Source organism: Suillus subalutaceus (genome assembly GCF_016647625.1).
Source record: "Suillus subalutaceus strain FC151 chromosome Unknown DFJ58scaffold_1, whole genome shotgun sequence".
NCBI lineage: Eukaryota > Fungi > Basidiomycota > Agaricomycetes > Boletales > Suillaceae > Suillus > Suillus subalutaceus.
The window spans coordinates 1,348,288-1,364,132 of NW_024540250.1; the positions used below are offsets into that span (position 1 = coordinate 1,348,288).

Below are 15,845 nucleotides of genomic sequence, written 5' to 3' on the forward strand. Positions count from 1 at the left end.
CCTGCATCCGACCTGTGGGTACCGAAACTTTCAGAGGCCCACTCGTACCCACCCAGGTCAGAGCATCGCGGGTGCAGGTCAACCAATGGGTCAACCTGCAGGTGATGCGGGTCACCCGCGGGTAAGTGGTCATATTTTGCGAAACTGGCATGTACGTGTGCTGAGCAACGAAATAAGGTATGTATGAAGCTTAGTCTGAGTCAATAACAATCTTCTTGTTGACGGCGCAGCGCATAGCAATGAGGGCACGATGGGCCTCGGGTGCCTTGAAATCGATAATCCGGAGTCCATATCCATGAAGTAGTATACGAATGAAAAAAAGAAGAAAAAACATCCCTGACGTTCGCTGAGTCGGGAGGGACAGCATATTTGTAGCTATAGAGATTTTAATTTGCAGCTTGATCTATCTACCCTTTCGGCATCGTATGGACACTGCTCTGTCCACCAGGTAAAGCATATATTTATTATTATTTTCATGTATCTATGTATACGGGTGTGCATAGAAAGTACGAGGGAGAAATTATTGTGAGGAAGTGATGTAGTGCAAATACGAGGAGAGCTGGAGTCCACCGTGAACAGCTTACGTTCACATATTTTCCATTAATCGGCTAGACAAATACTGTGTATCAACCTTGTGTAGCAGTTTAACAAACCGTTTCCAAGTCTTCTCTGTAGGAGCGGCCGTACTGTCAATCTCGTTTATGACATGCGAATCCTGATACCTGCGCCCATACTTCCCGTAATGGCCGACAAGAGTGAGAACAGTCCGACACTCCTCTCCCCATTCAGGAGGGAGGTTCAGTGCACGCCAAACATGTCGCTACGTAACAGAATAAATTTAAACTGCACTGGATCACGAATTGTAGACTCACTCTCTCAACCCTGGAGTTTGGCGCGCCATCCCAGTGTGATGGTGTTTTCTTATCTTCGTGTTCCTTAACTCTGTTTTCGACGTAGTTGTAGGACCACAGAACGTCAGAAACGCGCTTCGGGCCTCCGTGAGAGATGATCGACATGCATCGAGGCCATTCCTTTTCGCCCTCTATGTCCGATCGAATGAAATTGGCAATCGCATCGTCCCTTTCATCTTCTGTCTCAGCGTGGCGCCCAGGAATGGGGGGCGATATTTCTCGTACACCGTCTTCATCAGAAGAAGGAGCTTTCTTGGTCTCCATGCCTCGACTGTCTCGCTCGATGTGGCGTGCGACTAGGAGAAGGAGTCCTTTGGACTGAGTTTCGTGGTGCTTTATTTTGAGGTGAATAAATGGCTCTGGGAGGGTCGTTTTCTCTTTTGGGGGCGGTAATCACTTTGCGACAACAAATCGATGCGCGTATCACGTGTGACTCCTGAATATACTGGCAGTCTTGACATTTGCTGTCCAGAAGGTGACAGGACAGTATCGGAGTCAGAGCTAGACATTTGTGGCAGTTCAAGAGAAATCCGGGGAGGTGGAGGTAATCGACCTTTCGGGATAGGCTAAGAAATGAAATCAGCGCCTCTATGTGGTATATCACCGCATCAAATCATACGTACAGCTTCGACGACGACTTCAAGCGTGCGCTCTTTGCTCACACCAAGATTGCATGGTTTTACTTCGAGGACGTTGTCAGCATCCACACGCATGAAGAACTGACGATATTTTCCACGAAGCGTGTACACCCTCGCAGGACCTGTGAAAAGAAATTACAACTACGAATTACTAGTCAAGGGTAACATACCATCTATCCGCGACGGTCCTGCTTGCAAAGTCTCGCAGACCTCTTCTGCATTTGCCCAAAAACCACTGTCTGGGTCTTCCCCAGGCCGAAGAACTACTTTGATCTCTGCAAGCTGATGATCTGGGACTCCACTTCTGATATCCTCGATGAGGAGCGTCAACATCCGAAGAGGTCGCATTTGTCCTCCAGAGGCTGGAGGTGCTGCAGATCGTTCTTGTGGAGCTGCAGAAAACGTTAGATCGGGGAGCAAGGCGAAGGCTACCACCTTACAAAAAGTCGGTCCCACAGGTTCTTGACGAGAAACCGCACTTGTGGAGGGTGAGCGTGAATCTAGGTTTGCCTCATAATCGTGACGATAATGTGCTCCTGGGCGTGGATAATGCATATTGGAAGGAGGTGGTTGAAGTTGGCGGCTAGAGGCCGGTGACTGAGCTAAAGAACCGGGGTCCTGAGCAATGCGTTGCCCAGTTAATTTCTTATTCCGTTTAGTCATGGCAGGCGCAATAGGTCCGTCAAGTTGCCCCGGGGCACGACTGCCACTGGGACCTATGTTATTGTATGCCCGCGGTACCGCATTACTACGTGGGCCGGATGCTACTGTGGAATATGCGGCTGGGGAATGAGCTTCCCCAGGCGACGCACCATCGGCAACTGAAGGGTTAGACATGGTGACACTAGCGCTAGGCGATGCGGCACTGCTGATACGATACATTGAAGAATACGGACCCCCGCCAGCATATAGTGTGGGCTGTGTTAAGGGTTCTGGTGTGTGTGCTGGTGTGGGCCCGGGTACCTGAGAGAGTCTGAACCGGCTCGTCTGAGCGGAGTACTCCGGTTTTTCCCTCCTTTTCTTTTTCTTGGGTAGCGCCTGGCCTGGGAGAAATTGTATTGCATTTGGATTTGTGGGGAGGACGGCTTGGTAGGTGTTGACAGTTGGGATGGGGAGCACGGACGGCTGCCACGAGAATCCAACCGCTTGGCGAATCAAGGGCGCTGGGGTACCATCGCTGGAAGATGCATCCCCACTAGTTTCGACTGGTGCAGGAACCACGGGGGTCTCATCGTCAGAATTTGGCGTGAAAGACCGTTTCTGTCGTTTCTGCAAGGTTGTATAGGATATGTGAGACAACTGCATGGCCATGACGAGTGGAAGAAAAGAAGAAACACGTGTCAGAAAGAGAAACATTTACTTACAGAAGCGGGTGAAGACTCTCTGCTGCTCCTAGCCTCATGTGATTGGTAAGTGTGCAACTGATATTAACCAGAAGAGACTCGGGCACTCACGATGATGATGCACCACGTCTACCGTATCCTATTTGTGCATCGTTGTCGCTGCCCATTCGCTGTGTGAGTACTTTTACTGGTGAAGGAAATGGTTACAGCCTTAGAGAGACTGCCAGCTGATGAGACCGGGTAACAACCTCGCCGTTTAGCTGCTGTCAGTTACTGTGGGTCCCCAGATGAAGATAAGCCAAATTAGTTGTGAAGTGGTTCTTACAAGTTTGATGTAGTATACCCTTCTTAGCAGGAACTAAGCGAAACCGTGGATCATGCAAACTGAATGGACCTACATAACGAAATCGCCGCGGCAAGAACTGTTTGAAGCAGCGCCGTACAAGAAAGGAAACTCGGTGCCAGTGACTTGTTCCAAACATGGAAGCACCCCTGATGTGAACAGCTTACGTGAGATCGTGTCGCAAACTCTCTTTATCACCGTGTCATCTATAGCTCATTGTCAAGTTGACACGTTTGTATGTACTTTACATGATTCGTTATCGATTTGAAAATTCTAGTGCGCCAAAGCGTACAAAATATCGATATCGTTCGATTACGAAAATTGTTCAAGAAAATGGGGAATCTTTGTACAGGCCTGGCACTTGAAGAGTATTATGGGCTTCCGTAGATGCTCTTTGCATTTAAACTAAAGATCGAGTCGATCGCTTCCTGCTCCACTGCAAGCTCTGCAAAAGACTCGCGCACAAGCGCATACCAGTCTGCAGGGTTAAGAAGCGATGGCACAGCCAATGAAGGTGAAGTTCCAAAAATAATACGCTCGTAGCCAAACGCTTCCAGCACCGGACCAACTGCCGGAAGTTCATCAGCGTTGTATCAACATATAAGAATATATACGCAAGGACTTACTGAACATTTTGATTTTTCGTTTCCATTCACGATGTTGATCCATTTCCGAAGTTGGATCTGCAGGACCTGGTACGGTTTGATTCCACAAGGGAGGCGTGAACTTCACATAGAGATTTGGAAACAATGACAAGGATGCAGAGTGTGCTTGATAATTGCGATAACTTGGATCAGCGAGTAGCTTGACGATCGGTAGGCTTAGGTCATGGGGTGGCGGTAATATATTGGCTGAAATATGGTCAGTTCCAAACACTCACCTTAAGGGCAAAAATGCTCACAAAGGACTATGGGGACCTTCCTATCTCCAGGAAGATCGGTTGTGGCTTTCATGAGAAGATCCTCAAACACTTCATACTTTGCGACATTCGACATGATGTCACTTTGAACGTCAATATCGACGAGACGGCTGTTTGAGAATGCCCATTTCAAAGTCTCGATAGCCTGAGATTTAGCTCCTGGTGCTTCATGCGAAGTTGTGTATGAGGTGTAAAGAGACTGGGGAATTCCAGATGACTCTGAGTGATCTGAATAATCCGATGGGATGGCGCTAAGCTCGAAGGGAGCTGCCACGGAAAGTACTCGAACATTTTGTGTGAGAGAAGATTGCAGTCTGAGTTTCGTAACAAAGATAAGGAAATGCAAAATGTCCTCAAAGTCAAAAGCTTACCCTTCTGGCACCGAAAGGTCGTTTAACAATAAAACAACACCCGTGACCTCAGTGCCAGTCAGATCAAGAGCAGCATTTTCGAGTGCCTCAGACCGCAGATGAGCGTCAATGACTTCGCCTGGAAAGAGTGCACTTGGAGTTGGGGGCAAAGGGAACATGTCAGAAGTTCCTGTGCTTGGTGGGCTAAACGCAGACAGAGGTAAACTCGGGAGGTTCTTAGGCCTGCGACGGCCACTTGACAGACCGGGCGATGGAAGGGGTTGTGCGTAGCTCATGATGAGGAAGAAAAGTTGAATGAAAGAGGTCCTGGCAATTAAGTATATGTAAGGGCAGGGCTGAGGGGGCACTGTCCAGGCTGAGTGTCCGTAAGAGTTGATGTAAGTATCTGATTGCAACGATCAAAGCATGACTGATCTCAAACCATAATGAACAAGTTTATCAGATCGTAGTCTATTCCCACGCACGAATCCTTTCAAACCACAGTTCCAGACCGGTGCCGGCAACACAAGCGCCCACAAACGCGGAAATAAACGTCGAAACCATCATCAAAACGCTTAGAATCATGGTACCCTTGAGCGAATCAAGTTGTAATAGCCAAGGCCTATTTCCTGCGCGGTGCTCATGTCCGGACAAAATTCAACTAAAAATAACCCATCAGTCACGACGATATAGTTAAAGGTGCGTTATCTGCCAGTCATTAAAAAGAGTCCAGTGTAAGACAACGGGCATCTTCTATCAAATGTTCATCGGGTCACGTCCACGTGGTCATGGTACAGTGGACGTTTCAGCCATATTGGACCGAGTTGGGCTGGCGATGAAGACCGCTGCATGCGTTCGTTCCATTGTTGCACCTTTTTTTGTGCCTTGCAGAAATGCTTGTCTTAATGGCAAAATATTGATGTGACGGGTCAGAACTCACTGTTTGATCATTTTCATCGACTTCTGCAGCAAAAATTTCGTCAAAGGCATGAAGCGCAAGCTGATGACTTCTTCGTACCGACCTTGTTCTCTGTCATTGTTGAATCTCTCTTTCCGACCAATTTTGTGACCTTGTTTAGTTTCGACTCTCGTCCTTCGCGAATGCCATATTGTCTACCTTCTTCGAACCCATCCTCCCTGCCGTCGTCAAAGCCCTCCGCATACCCAGCATCCCAACCCTCGTTATGCCCGGTTACGAACCACTTCTTCCGACTATATATCGAACCTTCTTCTACTACTTTCTCCTTTGCTTGCTGCTTGCTAAGTTCGATTTGAAACTTTCTTGCAGTATCCCGCGCTCGTGATGCGCTTTCATCGGCTTCATTTCTTTGCCTCTCTAAGACGCGGATGTCAGCCTGAAGTTTTGTGACCTGTTTTTCCAGGCTTTCGATGCGCATTTGATACCGCCGCGTCTCTTCGTTGGCACGCGCCGCTTCGAGTTCTGCGTAGCGCTTGCCCGTTTCGGCGGCACTGACACGCACAGTCAACTCTTGCGCTCGGAGTTCTGAAAATTCTGCTTTAGATTCAGCCTGCTTTGCCCTGCGCATTTCCTGATCGAGCCTGTCCCCCGTCGACCGAAGGGTTGATCTAAGCTGCTGTGCTTGCCTTTCTTCTTCTGCTACCACCATGCTCATCAATGTCGACGTAGAGTAACGGGGTTCATGGTGTTGCGAGCTAGATGACTGTCTATGACTCTTCTTCCTCCCGTCGCCGTTGTAGAGTGTGTTGATAACAACAGGATCTTTTAGTAGTTCTTTGAGGGGAGTAGGGGTCATCGTTGCTGCGCGTATTTGTGCCATGACGTCAATTCTGTTACTGTCTGGTATATTTCCTTTGCTGGGTTCCGGGGGAAAGGTGGCCAAGTTAACATCGCTGTCTTGACCAGAGGTGAGATGCTCGTGAAAGCGAGACGGGGACATCGGCTTGCTGGCGCAATAAGAAGTTGATATAGCTTATAAGGGATGGAATTGTGTTTCTGGAATATGCAATGGCACTGCACTTCATATGTGCGCAGTCGCTATGCTCAGGGCATACGACCCCACCCGTGGTGTGCACGTGTTGACTGACACTGCCAGTTTGGTGATTGTGTGTAGCAATACAATCTGGCGTTCTAAGCGAGCGCTGAATTACTTCTCTCGTATGTGTGGGCAAAGCCCATAGTGTAGGCGATTGACTGCGTGTAATTGCACGGCCTTTGGACTGCATACTCCTCAAGGCCATACTAACAGCATCGTGGCAGTTCAGAAAAGGAAATAAGTTCCCATAGATCTGACATTGATCTCCTTGTGCGAACTTCAAGCACTTTAAATTTGTAATAACTTACAGTAATTTGTTTGCATCTACCTCTTGCTCAACTATTTCTTGGATAAACTCGCAGAATGTCGCTCAAAGCTGTAAGTCCGAATGTTTTCTTCATTTTCCTGTCCTTGACTTGTTGCGTTTAGATTGTAAAATGTGTGTACACCGACATGTTCCGTTCTCCGCATTCTGTTAATTCTAGGGTGTGAAACCTAGCCGTCATCTCAGGTGACACCCTCGTTTTGCGTGGACGTACAGGACCACAAGGGCAGAGTCCAAAGGAGAGGTGTGCAGCTCAGAGAAGTCTGATAGGAAAGCGACACGGTCTGACCCGCTACACTCTACAGAATCCTACACCTTGCTGATGTCGCGGCTCCAAGAATGGGAAACCAGACTCGAGAGGACGAGGTAAGATATAGTCACTGCGTTTCTCATTAGCACTAATTGAAGTTATTTTCAGCCATGGGCATTTGAGTCTCGTGATTTTCTGCGTGCATTGGCGGTAGGCAAAGAGATTTCATTTACTTCCACACATAGTTTTCCTTCCAACGACGATGTCACGCGTGACTTTGGCACTGCTGAAATCGGAGGTGTGGATGTTGCCTCTGAGATGCTGAAGAACGGTTGGGGCAAAGTCAAGGAATCGAAACGGGACCCCTCGGAAGACGATATCCGAAAACGTGACATCGAAGCTGAAGCGAAGGCGGCAGGAAAAGGCTTATGGAATTCTCATGGTCCCCAGGTGCGTATTCTTGGCTGCCATTCAATTGTCGTCGCTTCTGTCATTTCCGCAGGCTCGTGTCGTGCACCAAACAATGCCAACTGATTCACAAGCGTTTGTTTCGGAGTGGAAGGGGAAGTCCATTGACGGTATGACGTCTTATTACGACTGCAGTGCTTGGTTTGATTCATATTTTTAGCACTCGTGGAACAAGTGCGGGATGGGTCTACTCTCCGGGTCCGACTTCTCATGCCGGATGGCGAGCATCAAATAGTCAACATTGCACTTGCTGGTGTTCGTTGTGCCAGGACATCCCCAAAGCAAGGAGAACCCTCAGAGCCTTGGGCAGAAGAAGTAAGTCAATTCAAGTGTCAAAATAACTCTGTTTGAATTATGGTCTGCAGGCAAAATTCTTCACGGAGTCTAGGCTACTCCAGCGATCTGTACGGGTGATCATACTATCGTTGCCAACTTCGACAGCAACACCATTCCAAGCCGGAGCCAACAGTGCACCACCTCCAGCATCGATATTTATTGGTTCTGGTACGTCGTTCTCTGTATCTGGGAGTATATTTGGCAATATCTGCTGCAGTTCTCCATCCTGCTGGCAATGTAGCCGAACATCTTGTAGCAGCTGGGCTCGCTCGCGTTGTCGACTGGCACGCTGGTATGCTGGCTGCAGGAGGAGGTATGGAGCGCCTACGTGCAGCCGAGAAAGTTGCAAAAGAAAAGCGAGCTTGTCTGTACGCCAATGTGCCAACTGCGTCTGCATCGATTGCCCAGTCGAATGGTCATGCTAATGGAAGCGCGCGCGTCTTCGACGGAACTGTCATTCGAGTATGGAGTGGCGATCAAATATCTGTCATTGATAAGGAAAGCGGCAAGGAACGCCGGTTGCAGCTCAGCTCAACAAAAGGACCGAAGTAAGCAGTACATCTTGGTCGTCAACGTCTTCTGATATTTGTCAGACTCTCCGACCCTAAGCAGGCTTACTATGCACAGGAAGCTCGCGAATTCCTTCGGAAGAAACTTGTTGGCAAGCATGTCAAAGTTACGATTGACTTCATTCGTCCTCGTGACGGTGAATATGACGAGCGCGAATGCGCCACAGTCCGATACGGAAACCAAAGCTCGTAAGCAAGATACATATTTGTGCTTTACATTCACTTACATTTCCGAACTAGTAACATTGCAGAGCAGTTGGTAGAAAAAGGCCTTGCCTCCGTTGTCCGCCATCGACGTGATGATGAGGACCGTTCTTCTGACTACGACAAACTGATGGCTGCAGAACAAGCGTAAGACAGCGACACCCTCATTTGTGTTAGATATCATTGACTCTTGAACTCAGCGCTGTTGCTGAGACCCGTGGTATCCACTCCGGTAAAGAACAGCCGGCTGTAAGGCCCCCCGTTAACATTTCAGAGGTATGTATATCTTTTAGTATCCGCTCCTCACAGATCCAGACTTGTTTTCTAGTCTGGTGCGCGTGCCACTACTTTCATCAATGGCTTCAAGAGGCAAGGGAAGGTATCCGCTGTCGTCGAATATGTTGCCTCGGGGTCTCGCTTCAAGTGCGGTTTAGTACTATGTTCTGACGAATAGTTCTAAAATGTTCTTTCCCCAAGGCTCTTCCTCCCCAAAGATAACCAGTCGCTCACCTTGGTCCTCAATGGTAAGATTGACAAAAAAACAGTTTCCAAACTATACCTCATTATTTCTCAGGCATTCGAGCGCCTCGAACAGCGCGTAATCCTTCAGAGAGGAGCGAACCATTTGGTCAGGAGGCTGCAGACTTTGCAACCCGCCGGTACATGCAACGCGATGTGGAATTTGAAGTGGACACCGTCGACAAATCTGGTGGTTTCATCGGAACGTTGTGGTTGAAGAGTGAAAATGTCGCAATTTCACTAGTCAAGGAAGGCCTTGCTTCTGTACATTCCTTCTCCGCCGACGGCTTGTCATGGTCTACACAGTTGTACGCAGCTGAAGTAAGCGCTGCCTGGATCCTTGAGTATCAAACTTTTTGATGTCGTTATTTTAGGCAGAAGCCAAGCAAGCACAGACAAACGTAAGCCCCAACATTGATGCACTTCCTTTCGACGTTTGATCATGTTTCAAGTTATGGGAGAACTATGATGAAGAAGCGGAGAAGGCTGCTCAGGCTCCCCCTGCTGAAGATGATCCTGGATGTTTAAAGTCGGAATATTTGGATGTCATTATCAGTGATGTCCGGGCAGAAAATGGCTTCAGTTTCTCAGTACAAATATTAAACACCGAGGGTAAGCTTCGCACAGAATTACCTGGATGACTATTTCTTACCATGTACGCCAGGCATTGCGACATTAGAAAAGCTGATGCACGATTTTTCTCTACACCATCGCGTCGCACACCCAGCACCGCCAAATTTCGTGCCGAAGGCAGGAGATTTGGTGTCTGCCAAGTTTTCGGATGGGTCATGGTACCGTGCCAGGATTCGTCGTGCATCTCCAATTAAGAAGGAGGCTGAAGTAACATTTATCGACTATGGGAACCAAGACAGTGTCTCGTTTTCAAATATCCGTCCTCTCGATCCCAAGTTCCGCTCCCTGCCCGGTCAAGCGCAAGATGCTCGCCTAAGGTAATGGTGCAGTTCGCATTTTTGTTGTTCATAACACTCATGGTATTGTGCATAGCTTCGTCAGGCTCGTGGCTTCCGAGAGCGAGTACCACGCAGATGCTGTTCAGCGCTTCCGCCAATTGTGCGAGGGTCGCAAACTTGTCGCCAACATTGACTACAAGGAAGGCGCTACGCTTCACCTGCGTCTCATTGATCCCAATGACCCCGTCGCTACGCAAGATCCTTTAGCTTGCATCAATGCTGATCTACTTCGTGAGGGTCTGGCATCAATTGACCGCAAGGGCTGCAAATATCTTGGCGCATACCCACACGTCATGAGTAAACTGCAAACTGCAGTTGCTGAAGCGAAGCGCGACCGTGCTGGGATGTTTGAGTTCGGTGATGTTGAGGAGGACGAGTAATTACTATTAGCGATACTCATCAAGCAGTGATGACCGCAATTTAATACCGGGGAAGACTTAGTCAGCTAATAATACACACTTCATCTCACTTTCATCACGTTCAGGATTGATATTGCGCTTGTAGGACGCGACTGTAAACATGGAACCTACGAGCCAACTTGGTGCCAGTACTTCACTTCCCCAGCTAAACAAAGACCCGCAACTTCTCTCAGGCTCGGGCAGTTTCCAGAGCTACTTATCTTCGGCCGGTTCATATCACCGTCACGCCAAAGGGGCAGGTGTCCATCTTGAGAACCAATCGTCAATTCATGCCGACAAGAGCCAATCACCCTACCTTCAAAGCGTACTAGTCGAAGCTTCTTCCCATTCAGGACCGTTGTCTGATGTTGTGCGATTCACAACCAACTTCCCTGGATTCCTGCTCGAGGACCTACACCGCTTCCGCTATGGACACCTAGGAAGGCTGCGGATTTTGTTGTCCCTGTACTGCTGCGTGAGCGTTATCTTCCTCTCTTTCAAAATGCATAGCGCCTTGCGAGGTGCCGTTGCAGCCGGCCGCCCACACATAAGGTCATGTCCCAAGTACGTTGCTAAGGATATTGGAACACTCGTTATCTAAGATGCAGACATGTCAGACACATCGTACCGTGTTTCCCCTCTCTCAAATTTATCGGTTCAGCAGCGAATGTCCATCGCGTTTCCCAATATTCCGCCACCTGGTCATCTGGAGATCTTCACACTGTCTACTCATTCGTCAATGGACAGTGACCTCACCGCATGCCTGTGGACCGAAGAAGACAGGCTACACGATACCATTACCACACTCGCGACTTGGTCGGGTGATTTGGACCCAGTCTTTTGTTACGGAGCGCATTCACTTACGGTTTTATAGGTCCCATGTCTCTGGTCGTCGTGACCTCTGCAGGATCGGGCTTCAACGGACCATCTAACCATGCTTAAAAGGTTTCCAGAACTTATGAGCCTCTTTGATACGCATGCCTCATTCGGTCTGTCGTTCCACGTACTCCAAGTCTCATCTTCTTCTGGAGGATCCGCCAATGCCTATTTAAATGTCGCTCGTCTCTTGGCGCCCACTGATCGAGTTGTCCTGTTCCCTGATGGTTTGCCTTCGCACCTCTCGAGTAATTTGTACAGTTCCATCATTCGGTCGACGTCTCTGCAGCCTCTTGTACTGGGCAACAATAGCCGTGGGATATATCCATTCGCCCCGATGTCCCCTGTCATTCTTCCCAAGGATTATCCTACGTGGTGTACCGAGCGTTTCTCTCTTTTCCGATCTCGATCACTCGACTGGGAAGACTGTCTCTGGCAACTGTGGCTTGAAAGTGCTGGTGAGGTCAAGTCTACGGCGGTGGATAACTGGCCAGTGGTGGAAACCAGTGAATCCAACAACTCCGCCATATCCGTACGTTGCACGACTTAGACACCTGGTTTCCTCAATTGTGTCTTACGAATTACTTCAGGCAAAGCATAGACGACGCTGGACTATCAAATATCGTACAGAAGCCTGTGCTCTCGCTATGAAACGAGCACAGATCTTGGAAGCAACTAGTTATGCAGACAAGAAGGCGTTCCAGTGGCGCAAGAAATTCTGTCACGAGGTGAGGTCTTGATGCCCTCGAACCGTGGTCTGAATCGCTTACTGAAAAGGTTCAAGTCTCTGGGTACTTCTCCGGCAAACGCTGTTTAATCAACGGACTTGGAGGCTATTCCAGGTTTATGTTCACTCGGACTTCAATCGAAGACGCAATAGTATACGATACTTGGGGATGTGAAAGAGATATCAAAAAATTTTCAATCACCACGAAAAGATACCTATGCAAGAGTCATTCGGGTACGTACGGAGACTGCAATGTCTGAAACGCAAAAGCTCTCTTCGATGATGCATGCGCAAATTACGATGACACGAAGCAAGACTAATTAATGGGAACGCATTGACCACTGCGAGCTCATTTTTTGGATCGAGAATTTTGCAGCTAGAGATATGGTAGGCAAAGGCATATAATCCAAAAGTCGTTAGAAAATTCGTTCGTTCTCGCACTGCTGCATCATAAGCTAAAGGCATGTCTAGTATGGCATTGCTAACGAATCGGCAGATATGTGCGCGGAGATATCATCAACGATTTCAGAAAGATGACGCAGCCTCTTACATCGTATACAATACACTAGATCACGTTGGCGGCGAGCCGTCGAGCTTCCACTTCCTCATCATCCTCCATTTCTTCATCTGGCCCCTCTTGGTACGTGGCCCATATAGCATCCATCTCTGGCGCGTCCATCAACAACTCCAAAAGATCCTTTGCAAGTCCTGTGTCATCATTAGCCAGAAGCATGAACAATATGTAATTAGCAGCATACCGGCAACTCTTTCCAAGTCCTGTTTGTCCTCCTCTTGCACCCACTCGGGCACATCAGCAAAGCTGAGACGTCCCATGGTAACAACAAAAAGATGTACAAGACCGTTGTAGTGCCGTGGTGCGCACTCTAGACGTTCTCGCAATCTAAGGGGAGCTTCAGCTTTAAACATCAAATGGTGCAAGAGAAAGGTCGTTTGGTTCATTCGTTGAATCACTCTGAAAATAAACAAATATAAATGTGCCCAGTTTAAGGCGGGACACTCGTTACCTTGAAGCGGCCTGGGGATCAGACTCCATTGCCTCGTCGCCTTGCCACACAGGTGCTGATAGCCCGTACAAATAAACAATGATCGAGGGTATCACGGATTGCGACTCGATGATAATTGTGTGAGCAGTTGGATGAGCCTCGGAGAGCATAGCAAAAATGTCAGGATGTGTCGCTTGATCCCATCGACCTGTAGTGGTGTAAGTAGATCACATAAAGATTACACTGCCGTATGTACCTCGTCACCCGTTCTACTGGAATCAGTCAAGAGAGAGCACATTCGCTCGACATGAGGGAGCCGAGTATAGTCTTGTGATTGCTCCTCAGTGTCAGGAAATGATAAAAGGGGTTGGAAAAGGACAGGTCCTAAGCGTGATTATTCAAAAGACGGTGGATTATCGCAGGAAGGTCATGCTCACGAGTTGAGAACCGAGAAAGCATGCGTGTACTTTGAAAAAGAAACCACATCGGCCGAGAGGAATCCAGAAGTATTGTTAGCACAGAAGGGCAACGAGGTACGAAGGCTAGCCTGTATCACTTATCAGTCATGATTGGGTAGAAAATACGACATCTTCACCTATTTTCCAAGTCACTCGGAGTATTCCAACACAGGGCTTCCAGTAGTGCGAGCGACTCCTTGGCAAGTAGACCTAGCTCTGATTTTTCAGTATCTTGACATTCTAGTTTACTGACGTGGTCCTGAATAATAGAACATATCACAGCGAGAATGCGAGGAACCCCGTCTTCTTGGGGGTCTGTCACATTATCCACCAAGAGATATGGATGAGGTGCTGGAAGAGTGTACGTTATTTGAGTCAGCTGGCTAAAAAGGGCGGCTAAAGACGTTATCTGAGGGAGATATCTATGATTCATGAACAAAATAAAATACGTATGAAACACATACATGGTTAGAGGCGGCCAGCATATCTGCCATTTCTGTTAGAGCCCCGCAAATCGCTTGGGCTGCGAGTTCCCAAGCTTGATGCCCTTGAGCGGGTACATTGGCGAGGACGTCAAGTATACGAGAACACGCAGATGTATATGCATCTGATTTGGGTCCGATCGGCAGCGCAACTCCCAACAAGGCGTGAAATGTAGTCATCCTGCAAGTCGGTTCCATGTGCATTAGGACAAGCCGATGCAACTATTCCGGTTGTTACAGAAAGCCAGAGCATAATGGGTAGCACAAACTTACATTCACAATCCACCTGTGAGGCTCCACCTCGTCAAATTCCTCGTCCACGGTGCTATGGATATGTGGATCCTGAGCTCCGTCAGTCATCTCAACATCTTCCTGCGAATAGAAGTTTATATCCGCGTTAGAGTCGGCCATGAACACGTCCTCTTGGGGTATCGCGCCAGAATCATCATCCCGAGCCGTTTGAAATGAATTTGTCTGCGTGCCTCCGAAAGGAAGTGATGCTGGTGGAGGGCCACCGTCTTGCACTTGCAACGGACCCCTCTGGTTTGAGTCAGTTGCCTTGCCTCTGCCTTTCCTGAAATCTGTCAGCCGCGACTTCGTAGGGGATGCGGAGAGTTGGAATCCAGATGGTAGATTTCGGGTTTCAACCCCTGGTTTCCTTGTACGCTCATTATTTACAATTTCGCCAAAGCGAGGTCGGTTGGGACTCTCCTGCGTGACTCTCGAAGGGCCTGCCACAGCTCCGCTCTGATTCCACCTTTGCATCTGCAAAGGCACAGGTACAGGGGTCGCAGGGGGTGCCATTGGGGCTTTCTTGGAGCGCGCAGACCATGGAGACTTTCGGGTAGATGTCTCGATCTCATGTTGCTACCAAATACATCCTTAGCCTCTAGCCGAGTAGATAAACTCATCCATACCTTGAAAGTAAACAATGTCTTCAGACGTTCTGCTTCCTCTTTCATTTCTTTTTGCATCTGTTTTTGTTTGGCCTCCGATTCCTCCTTGGCCGCCCTGAGCTTCACTGTTTGCGCTGCATGATCTTGAGCTATCTAGTTAGGCTTTCAGTGGTCCTGAGGTGACCGATTGATGGTGAGTTACCTTCTCGATGTTTTTCCTTAGTATGACAACTTCCCCTTCCTTGGCGAGTTTACCAGAAAGCGCGTACCGCAACTCTTCCTGCAGCCTCACTTTATCTTTGTGAAGCTAGGCATACATAAAGTATTGTTACCCATTACTCATTTATAATGCAAGTATCAAACCTCGTTCTTTTGCTTTCGCAAACAAGCCAGATGCTTTTCGAGTGCAGTAAGAGCTGCCTTCATGTTAGATGCAGCTCGAGGGTTCAATGGGATGGGTTGTTGCAGTTCAGCTCTGTACGTGTCATCGTTGCACACTGTGATGTCCGGTAAATGTTCGGTATCATCAGGAGAGCGACTGAGGACACTGAAATCCTGCGGAGGACCTGTGTCCAGTTTTTGTCGCTTCGCAGGGGGTGGCAGGTCCTCTGCATCGGGCTCGCTGACACGTTTGGACTCCTCAAACCTGGATTCCTCCTTGTCAAGGATGGCCAGCGTTTGATCATCCAAGACGAAGTCATCGGCGAAGTCTTCATCGGAGTTGAACATGAAAACGGACTTTGGACCTTGTCCTCATCGAGTGGACGCGTCGTACTGAAGGTGAGAAAGAGTTGCCACTTCAAGTGACGCATCACCAAACAGACGCGACGCGCTCCGGTCAAG

At 48.5% G+C, this 15,845-nt stretch overlaps 6 protein-coding genes across 6 annotated transcripts; 2 read left to right on the plus strand and 4 right to left on the minus strand.

The window, feature by feature from the left end:
* Positions 1-450: 450 nt before the first annotated feature.
* On the minus strand, positions 451-3,301 carry DFJ58DRAFT_740666 (uncharacterized protein). The gene is made up of 8 exons (XM_041387096.1): positions 3,004-3,301; positions 2,914-2,941; positions 1,990-2,818; positions 1,720-1,941; positions 1,535-1,671; positions 1,339-1,477; positions 873-1,288; positions 451-820 (listed from the first exon to the last, which is right to left on the minus strand). The coding sequence occupies exons 1-8, from the start codon at positions 3,057-3,059 to the stop codon at positions 587-589; spliced, it is 2,061 nt and encodes a 686-aa protein (XP_041251577.1). The 5' UTR covers positions 3,060-3,301; the 3' UTR covers positions 451-586.
* A 124-nt stretch (positions 3,302-3,425) lies between these two features.
* Positions 3,426-4,972, minus strand: DFJ58DRAFT_754007 (uncharacterized protein). Its single transcript, XM_041387968.1, has 4 exons — positions 4,526-4,972; positions 4,137-4,468; positions 3,862-4,086; positions 3,426-3,803 (listed from the first exon to the last, which is right to left on the minus strand). The coding sequence occupies exons 1-4, from the start codon at positions 4,798-4,800 to the stop codon at positions 3,607-3,609; spliced, it is 1,029 nt and encodes a 342-aa protein (XP_041251578.1). The 5' UTR covers positions 4,801-4,972; the 3' UTR covers positions 3,426-3,606.
* DFJ58DRAFT_754011 (uncharacterized protein) lies at positions 4,973-6,634 on the minus strand. The gene is made up of 4 exons (XM_041387969.1): positions 5,622-6,634; positions 5,527-5,589; positions 5,445-5,467; positions 4,973-5,388 (listed from the first exon to the last, which is right to left on the minus strand). Exons 1-4 carry the CDS (start codon positions 6,421-6,423, stop codon positions 5,269-5,271), a joined length of 1,008 nt encoding a protein of 335 aa, XP_041251579.1. The 5' UTR covers positions 6,424-6,634; the 3' UTR covers positions 4,973-5,268.
* Positions 6,635-6,828: 194 nt separating this feature from the next.
* DFJ58DRAFT_754015 (uncharacterized protein) lies at positions 6,829-10,635 on the plus strand. The gene is made up of 19 exons (XM_041387970.1): positions 6,829-6,897; positions 6,949-6,958; positions 7,019-7,088; positions 7,150-7,210; positions 7,263-7,544; positions 7,597-7,672; positions 7,723-7,877; positions 7,928-8,066; positions 8,116-8,446; positions 8,492-8,656; positions 8,708-8,818; positions 8,872-8,947; positions 9,000-9,094; positions 9,149-9,195; positions 9,246-9,511; positions 9,565-9,591; positions 9,643-9,802; positions 9,855-10,140; positions 10,196-10,635. Exons 1-19 carry the CDS (start codon positions 6,883-6,885, stop codon positions 10,539-10,541), a joined length of 2,718 nt encoding a protein of 905 aa, XP_041251580.1. The 5' UTR covers positions 6,829-6,882; the 3' UTR covers positions 10,542-10,635.
* A 534-nt stretch (positions 10,636-11,169) lies between these two features.
* On the plus strand, positions 11,170-12,252 carry DFJ58DRAFT_720853 (uncharacterized protein; the record flags this gene model as incomplete). The annotated part of the gene is made up of 4 exons (XM_041384743.1): positions 11,170-11,394; positions 11,467-11,967; positions 12,026-12,163; positions 12,220-12,252. The coding sequence occupies 4 exons, from the start codon at positions 11,170-11,172 to the stop codon at positions 12,250-12,252; spliced, it is 897 nt and encodes a 298-aa protein (XP_041251581.1).
* Positions 12,253-12,639: 387 nt separating this feature from the next.
* Positions 12,640-15,771, minus strand: DFJ58DRAFT_754024 (uncharacterized protein). The gene is made up of 11 exons (XM_041387971.1): positions 15,366-15,771; positions 15,205-15,309; positions 15,024-15,155; positions 14,380-14,973; positions 14,089-14,328; positions 13,762-14,033; positions 13,604-13,713; positions 13,431-13,550; positions 13,188-13,374; positions 12,921-13,135; positions 12,640-12,870 (listed from the first exon to the last, which is right to left on the minus strand). The coding sequence occupies exons 1-11, from the start codon at positions 15,729-15,731 to the stop codon at positions 12,728-12,730; spliced, it is 2,484 nt and encodes an 827-aa protein (XP_041251582.1). The 5' UTR covers positions 15,732-15,771; the 3' UTR covers positions 12,640-12,727.
* Positions 15,772-15,845: the final 74 nt, after the last annotated feature.

Excerpts from the sequence above, each read along its gene's own strand:
- DFJ58DRAFT_754024 (XM_041387971.1), bottom strand. The coding sequence starts at position 15,731 with ATGTTCAACTCCGATGAAGACTTCGCCGATGACTTCGTCTTGGATGAT. Across the intron at positions 14,974-15,023 it reads AGACATTGTTTACTTTCAAG|CAACATGAGATCGAGACATC; the intron begins GTATGGATGAGT and ends TGTATTTGGTAG. Across the intron at positions 14,034-14,088 it reads TGCTGGCCGCCTCTAACCAT|ATAACGTCTTTAGCCGCCCT; the intron begins GTATGTGTTTCA and ends TATCTCCCTCAG.
- DFJ58DRAFT_740666 (XM_041387096.1), bottom strand. The coding sequence starts at position 3,059 with ATGGGCAGCGACAACGATGCACAAATAGGATACGGTAGACGTGGTGCA. Across the intron at positions 2,942-3,003 it reads AGACGTGGTGCATCATCATC|GAGCAGCAGAGAGTCTTCAC; the intron begins GTGAGTGCCCGA and ends ACATGAGGCTAG. Across the intron at positions 1,942-1,989 it reads ACCTGTGGGACCGACTTTTT|CTCCACAAGAACGATCTGCA; the intron begins GTAAGGTGGTAG and ends CGTTTTCTGCAG.
- DFJ58DRAFT_754015 (XM_041387970.1), top strand. Across the intron at positions 8,067-8,115 it reads ATCGATATTTATTGGTTCTG|TTCTCCATCCTGCTGGCAAT; the intron begins GTACGTCGTTCT and ends TATCTGCTGCAG. Across the intron at positions 9,592-9,642 it reads CCAAGCAAGCACAGACAAAC|TTATGGGAGAACTATGATGA; the intron begins GTAAGCCCCAAC and ends TCATGTTTCAAG.
- DFJ58DRAFT_754011 (XM_041387969.1), bottom strand. The coding sequence starts at position 6,423 with ATGTCCCCGTCTCGCTTTCACGAGCATCTCACCTCTGGTCAAGACAGC. Across the intron at positions 5,590-5,621 it reads GGAGGATGGGTTCGAAGAAG|TCGAAACTAAACAAGGTCAC; the intron begins GTAGACAATATG and ends GAAGGACGAGAG. Across the intron at positions 5,468-5,526 it reads CAACAATGACAGAGAACAAG|AAGTCGATGAAAATGATCAA; the intron begins GTCGGTACGAAG and ends TTTTTGCTGCAG.
- DFJ58DRAFT_754007 (XM_041387968.1), bottom strand. The coding sequence starts at position 4,800 with ATGAGCTACGCACAACCCCTTCCATCGCCCGGTCTGTCAAGTGGCCGT. Across the intron at positions 4,087-4,136 it reads GAAGGTCCCCATAGTCCTTT|CCAATATATTACCGCCACCC; the intron begins GTGAGCATTTTT and ends ACCATATTTCAG. Across the intron at positions 3,804-3,861 it reads ACGAAAAATCAAAATGTTCA|TTGGTCCGGTGCTGGAAGCG; the intron begins GTAAGTCCTTGC and ends AACTTCCGGCAG.